Raw genomic sequence first — 7,500 nt, 5'->3', positions numbered from 1 at the left:
CCTGTTAGGCAACAGCCTTGCCCTCTAATTCAGTTATCAGACCAGAACATCCATGTTGTTTTTCTTTGATGATAGGATTACCACTGGATACCACAGATGAAGAGTTCATTGAATTGATGAGCAAGTATGGTATTATAATGCAAGATCCGGATACAGGCAAGTTTTTGTTGTGCCGAAGTAAAGTGGATCTTTTCAATAGGAAGAATCTAACTTGTAAACTTTGGGTCCTTGGTAGGTGTTAGAGAGTCTGGATAGGCCATTTTACAGTCTTGTTGTTTTGCTGAGTAACAGGCTGGCCAATGAATCATGGCACCTGCATTTACAGAGGGTCCTTGTTGCTTTTTATCTTTTAAATTGTTGTTGTAATGCTAACTTGTGGCAATTTGCATAAAAATCGAAGTTCACAGGCTGGAATCAAAAGCAAGTCACTTTCATGTGTTGGCCAAGCAATGTTTAATGCTGTGAATGAGTATGAACAGGCAAATTTATCATTCAGTGACAAGTACATAATCTGTAGCTTCGCAAGTCTCCAGTTGTACAGTATTAAAGTATAATATACTGTACAATACATTTAGTGGTAAAAGGTTGATTTCATATTAGGAGGACTGATAGTTTTTCCTTAGTTTTCTTTCTTAACTCATTGGTTCCTTAGTTGCCCTAAGGATGCTCCCATTTGACAAGTAAAATCATCTGGCATTCCACAGAGTGAATCTGTTTATAAGTCTCTGTGACTTGCAGAAGTCAATGGGACGTTAAACTGACCTTTATAATTTATTCCAGGGAAACCAAAAATAAAACTGTATAGGGACACCAATGGGCAGCTCAAAGGTGATGGGAGATGCTGTTATCTTAAGGTACGTTGTATGTATCTTAAAGTACATGACTGTATGTATCACCAGAAGCCACTTGTGACAACTGTCAAACATTATGAATTCTTTCCTCAGCGTGAGAGTGTTGATCTTGCTATCAAGCTGCTTGATGAGTCAGACTATAAGGGATATATTGTACATGTTGAGCAGGTCAGTTTTTGTGAGATTATAATATCATCATTTTTCCAATCTACTCATACTGGTTTAAGACTGTCTTTGTTGTTTGCAGAAGCGAAAAAACAGATGAAATGTAGTCAGCTGTTAATGTTATAGTTGTGTCCAGTGTTTTGTTTAAAATCAAACTTTTATCAGCTGTTTATTCTTTAACACTGTAAGTAGTTCAATAACTGCCATATACAGAAATTCCTTCTTTGCTTTATCAAAAAATGCACCCTCCCCACTCCCCCAAGAAAAAACAAAACTGTGAAATCAGTATCTCCTGTCTTTAACCATGCTATTTTTACTTTATCAAAGTTTGAATTTGTAAATTTAACCCTAACCCTAGGCCTTATTATTGAAGTTTGTTGATAGCTTACTTTTCTTACAGGCCGAGTTTCACCAAAAGGGAGAGTATAATCCATCTCTGAAGAAAAAGAAAAAGAATAAAAAAAAGAAAGCAGGCAAAGGGCAGGAAAAGTATGTGTTGATTGGAGTTTACGAGAGACATATAGAGTTCAGTGGAGAATTTGTAAAAGGGTTGATTTATCTATCCATTTTTAGGGAATCTTTGTCTACATTTTTTGTCTTGTCATTGATCATCAGAATTTTTTTTTCTTGTTTAACAACTTGTTTCTAAAAAAAGACAATGTTTCACTTTGCGCTGTCATGTATGTAATAACCTTAGGGCTTCACAACTGGTTATGTCAGCAGCTTTTGGACTGGTAATAACTCAATCTTTGAACTTTTAAAGACAATTTTTGCTTATAGCGAACGTGGTGCCTTTTGCAAGCAAATCTTAACGAGAACAACATGAACAAATTACCCCTTATTGTAAAACATTTAGGTAAGCCGTCTTTTATTTAAACTCGTTTATATTTTTTGCTTTCATTTACAGCTATTTTGCTCCATGCAGGTTTCTTATAATAATTTCATTTTTTTGCCAATCAACCTGGGTTGCTGTTAATGAACTTGTGGCCACTCAAACCTGTTTTTGTTTCTTTTCCAGGTTACTTGATTGGATTGACAGAGACACAAGGAAAAAACAAGACAGGATTATTGTGTTCAAAAATGTGTTCAATGTAGAGGATTTTGAGGTTTGTATGAGGAAACATTTAAACCAAAAATCCTTAAATAGCCAAATGTAAAAGAATCCTTTGCAACCCAGACATCAGTAAACATCGTTTAGTAGGACATTTTAGGAGGTACTCTCTCATATGACCTTTCGGAGGCCCAGAAGGCTCAACAAAAAATAGGTAAGGTAACAACACAGAAAACAGTAAACGAATAACACACATTAAAGTATCACTTAACTGCAGTAAAAAACATCAACGTAACACAAAAGAATAATCTTATTTCAAAACGCTCTCTTTACAAGGAAATTTCTCAAATCTTGGAACCCTGTTAATGACATTTGGTAAGTTGTTTATAACCGAAAAATATCTTTAAAAGCACCGTAGGATGCAGTTTAGGTCTTTGGAATGGATAAAGGATTTGAGCTACTTTGAGATGTGTAGTGAGATAAGAGCTTGTTTGAATAGGACCAAAGCTAGCCTATTTAAACGAGTACCAAAAGGGTACCAAACATTAATCTTTCAACAAATCACTTGAGTCTACCTGGATCAAAAAATATTTCGATACTGAAAACTAGGGAAAATGGAAGCTCTTTTTTGATTATGGGTTACAACAGTTTGGGGGCTCTAATCCCTATAAAAGGAAACCTTAAGGGTTTTCTGTCGGAAATTGCCAAAATCTGGTCAGTAATATCTTTATGAGCTAGGCCGGGAGGTGTAAACTCCATAGAGCATTTCCTTTCAATTAGTGTATGGCACAATTCATTAATAGGAATTGACATTACTTTGGGCGTACATTTGGCCCACAGGTTTGACAATTATTCCCGAACGGTGATCAATGTTAAGCTCTGTTGGGCTGGGCTAGTTTCTGGATGAATAGCCCTTGCCTTACGCTCCCGGGGAGCAGGGTTGGCGTAGTGATGAGTGCACTCGCTTTCCTCCAGTGTGGCCTGTGGTCTTCGCGGACCCGACGTCCTACTCTATTTCCTACTCTGCTCCGAGAGGTTTTCCCCTTTCCTCGAAAACCAACACTCCAAATTCCAATTCCATCTGGATTACTGTACCACAAGGTAGAAAACTGTGATAGGTTATTGCATCTCCCTCTTGGAAATGCTCGACTGGCAGTCAATTTACAGGCTTTCCTTCAGATGCACCAAAATAACAAAACTAATTACCTTTCAACTCAAACTTTTACACAGATGATTGGCAAAAAATGATTTCTTGAAGAAAAAGGCATCGAAGGAGATATGTTCTTTGTTTTTTTTGGGTGGGGGGGGGGGGGGGAGGGGTGGTGAGTTGACTTCCTGCTTTTGGGGAGCTTTCAAGCAATTTGCTGATCTCTGAAAAAGGCCTGACAAATTTAATGGCTATAAACCTAACCCTAACCTTAACCCTAACCCAACCTTACTCCATTTTTTCTTTGCAGAAAAACCCTGTTTTAATCACAGAGCTTCGTGATGACATAAAAAGAGAATGTGAAAAGTTTGGTGAAGTGAGAAAAGTGATTGTATTTGATGTAAGTGTTTTCTTTAAAGGTCATGAATTGTGTAAATGTAACAAAAAAAATAGAACATTTCATTGATTGAAGTCTTTCTTTCAATGCAATCGTTTGCTGTGAATTGTAATTTTTCCTCTATGCTACTAAAAATGAAGTTACAGTAGAGTAAATGACTCATTATCAAATATCAGATATGATAAAGGTCTAAGTTGAAATCGTATTTAATCCGAAGTGGTCTGAAAGATGGGTTGAAGGATTTTACGAAGTTCAACACTTTCAAAAAACTGTCTTATTCTACGGATTGACCCTGCAATACTCTTTCATAACGACAATGTGATGGCACCATATGAAACACTAACATTTGCTTAACAAGATGCACTTTTTAATGTGGTGGAAGTGCCTCTTAAGGCTCCTTGTCGACCTTCGGTCCTTTGGGCATGCATGGGCTCTTCAGTCCCATTTACCCACATAGCACGCTAAGATAAAACTCTCTGCAAAGGTAAAAAAAATTATCTGGAACGGATTCAGAGTCACCATTAATTTTTTTGAATTGTGAAGGCAGCAGTGAATCCGCTCCATGCAGTGAGTTTGTTTTAACGACGGTAGCAGGGGCTTTTACCTTGGCCTACCAATCACTTTTCAGCAATAAAAATTTCGGGTCATCAAGTTCGTTTTACACATACACAAGTTCAAAGACAGAATATTTAACAATTAGACCCGTAGCCCGCAAGGGCTACAGGTCAATAGCCCATGAGGCGAAGCCGAATCACGGGGCTATTGACCCGTGGCCCTTGAGGGCGAAGGGTCTAATTGTTTTAGTATCACCCAACTAGTCGGACAGAAAAGGCAATAATAAAGTTAGCAAATGCAAGTTAAAGAAATATTTATTTGGGAATAAAACGAAAGAAAGCGTCACGCTTTTCGCTACTCGAGGACTATTAATAATATACAAAAATTTGGTTTATCAACGGAGTTGATAATGTAAATTGGCCACCGTACAGAGATTCTAAAAGCTGACGTTTCGAGCGTTAGCCCTTCGTCAGAGCGAATCGAGGGATTATGGGTTACGTGTAGTTTTTATAGTAGAGTAGGAGCTACGCTATTGGTGGTAACATGGCAACGTGAAAAATAGGAATATATTAGTTAAATGAAAAGCGTTCGTTAATACCGTGAGGATTAAGGGTGCCGATTTGAAAGATGAATTTTTGTTCCAGATTCTTGCGGCTTTCCGTCGTACCTAGATGTAGGGAAAGGCCGCAGATAGCCATGTGTTTTTCTATTAGCGTAGCCAATCAGAATGTAGGATTTGCATTAGTCCACTAGTTTGGTGTTAGATGACTTTCTTGTTGCTACGGTGTCCATTTGCGTCATAATAATGAGCGCATAATTGGTGTCTCGTAGGACACTATAATATTACCGCTACTTGAAACAGACACTTGTTGAAACTGGTTTGAGCCATCTTACGGCCGACATTAATGACTATCTAGTGAAATCAAATTATTAATATATCAGGTTGTTTATTTTCAGCGTAACAAAGAAGGGATTTGTTCTGTCGCGTTTACCACGTTTGAAGCAGCTGATGCCTGTTTGCCGGTAAGCTTGTTTACGTTTTACGACTCACGCCCATGTTACCATTGTTGAGTTCCCCAAATTTCCTCGAAGTGTCAATGGCATGGTATAGGCGCTAATCAAAAGAGAGGCTCAAGAGAATCATTATTTCTGAAGCTAGTTGTAAAGAAATTGCGTCGACTGGACACCACAGTGTCCCCCTGCACCATCTAAGGTTGTCAAAGAAACGTTTTAGGCTTGAAAAGTCTGATTTCCATTTCATTTAGGTCATGAATGGGCGGTGGTTTGGAGGACGAAGAATCTCAGCCGAGAGATGGGATGGCGTCACAAATTACAAAGTAGTTGAAACAGAATTACAGCGAGAAGAGCGTCTGAATGAATGGGAAAAATACCTTGCCGGAGAGTTAGACGAACCCACTAGCTCCAAACATTAAGTACATGTATATTCCGATCGATCCAAAGGAAACTTTCTGTGCCAAACGGAATAACATTTGGACCATGGAGCACGAAACGAACCAATTGAGACTGCAACTTTGTCAGCATCATTTGGAGACAAGTTCCAGGACAATATCGTGTCTCTGAACCCTATTGTAATCCAAAATACTGTTTAACGGTAGGAGGAAACTCCAGGCATATTTTAGCACATCATGAAGCGGTAATGTTTGAAAAATGCTGCCTATTGAGGCTTTCTTTTATGTTTTGTTCATGTGAGTCATCGGCATGCCGGAGAGGACAGAAGTTCAAGATAAACACCAGCTAAAAGAGATCTTTCATGGCAGGCTGGTTTTTCGCCGAACATCGAACGTGTGATACCAAAGTCAATGCGTCACCTCTCGGATATTCGGTCATTTGCTTTTTGTGAGGCATGCACTTCTTTCAACATGCGCTCAAGACGTACATCCTATTCTATCTTTGTTTTCGTGGTTGAGCCTTGGACAACCGTGGGGATAAATAACTGAGGCAAACGTACGCGTGCTGCGGTTGGGGTGCAGGGATGGCGCAGTGGTGGCAGCACTCGCCTCCCACCAATGTGGCCCGGGTTCGATTCCCGGACTCGGCGTCATATGTGGGTTGAGTTTGTTGGTTCTCTACTCTGCACCGAGAGGTTTTCTCCGAGTACTTTCCCCTCCTCAAAGTACGAGTACTTTCCGAGTACTTTCCTCTCCTCAAAAACCAACATTTGACTTGATTTACTTTCATTGTTAATTTCAGTTCACAGTGTCCCCAATTAGCGCTCCAGCGCTAGAACGACTAGACACTTAAATAAAGTTCCTTTCCTTTCCTTTCCTTTCTGCAAATGCTTAGACTCTAGTCTTCTCGGATAAGGACGATTAACCGTAGGCCCCTTCTCACAGCCCTTCAAAGTTCATAACCTTGTCGCCCATACACAATTCGCAAAGAGCAGGGCATGGAGATCTTTCAGCCAATTATTCCATATAAAGCCTTGACAACGTAATCTTATTCTGAGCAAAAATAAAACCCCAAAGTCAAACTTGAATGTTAAAATAGTCTCGTGGAAACTGTTTTGGATCGACTGCGTCTCGGATTCCATAACTGTGTCGAATTCTGCCAACGTCCCCTCGTGTTTAGATGAGGCTATGGAAACACGGAAAACGTCCTTTATTGCTTAAATCTCTCACAACAGTACGCGCTGTATGATTTGCTAATTTAGTGGGTCGTATTCTACAATACTGCCCGCTAACTTTGAAATTTTGTCGCAGCATTTTCTAGCAAGTTTTTCATGCAAGAAATAAACTCGTTTGTTTCAGATTTTTACGCATGCCAATCATTCCTGGCAGTTGAACTGTCTGGTTGACTTCAATCAGTTTGCTTTGCCTTGTACATTATGACGACCTCAGAGATATGAATAAATACCTCAGTTACCAGCCTCGTTTTCTCGGTCCGTACTGTAAGTTCAGATCCTCGTTTTCCCCTTACTTTATGACCAGAGCGCCAATCAACGGACAAAAACTCGCTCCGTAGCTTAGTATACGGACCTCGAACTCGTTTGGTAAGAGGTATTTACGTAAACATGATTTGAAAGATAATTATAATAGATGACGGGTGTCAGCCCTTTGTTTACTCTCCCTTTTACGCAGATGGTAGTCTCTTTCATGCTACCAATTACACGAGCTACTTCTATGTTAACATCTCAGCGGACAACATTGTTATGAACTTGCATGCTCAGTAAAAAGTGAAGGACACAAGAGGAAGCCTAATTTTTTTCTCAGTTCCTTATGTTCCTTGCTTGTGGTTAGCAGGTAAACATTTAATCTAGACTGTTCCCCGGGTGTACTCGCTAAATTACACGAGTGAGCGGAGGATGCGGCTGAAA

At 39.5% G+C, this 7,500-nt stretch overlaps 1 protein-coding gene across 1 annotated transcript in view; it reads left to right on the top strand.

Annotated features, from left to right (window-relative positions):
• The window catches only part of LOC138054510 (17S U2 SnRNP complex component HTATSF1-like), a 16,529-nt gene extending 9,478 nt beyond the window's left edge, over window positions 1–7,051 (top strand). Inside the window, exons 5-12 of the mRNA XM_068900962.1 lie at window positions 76–156; window positions 781–854; window positions 945–1,019; window positions 1,417–1,505; window positions 2,035–2,122; window positions 3,525–3,614; window positions 5,124–5,189; window positions 5,432–7,051. Of these exons, the coding sequence (XP_068757063.1) occupies window positions 76–156; window positions 781–854; window positions 945–1,019; window positions 1,417–1,505; window positions 2,035–2,122; window positions 3,525–3,614; window positions 5,124–5,189; window positions 5,432–5,599 (731 nt within the window). The 3' untranslated portion in view covers window positions 5,600–7,051. The remainder of the gene's footprint in view (window positions 1–75; window positions 157–780; window positions 855–944; window positions 1,020–1,416; window positions 1,506–2,034; window positions 2,123–3,524; window positions 3,615–5,123; window positions 5,190–5,431) is intronic.
• The last annotated feature ends 449 nt before the right edge of the window (window positions 7,052–7,500 follow it).

The sequence above is a fragment of the Montipora capricornis genome, chromosome 6 (assembly GCF_036669925.1).
Source record: "Montipora capricornis isolate CH-2021 chromosome 6, ASM3666992v2, whole genome shotgun sequence".
NCBI lineage: Eukaryota > Metazoa > Cnidaria > Anthozoa > Scleractinia > Acroporidae > Montipora > Montipora capricornis.
This window is presented reverse-complemented; position numbering and strand designations above follow the sequence as displayed.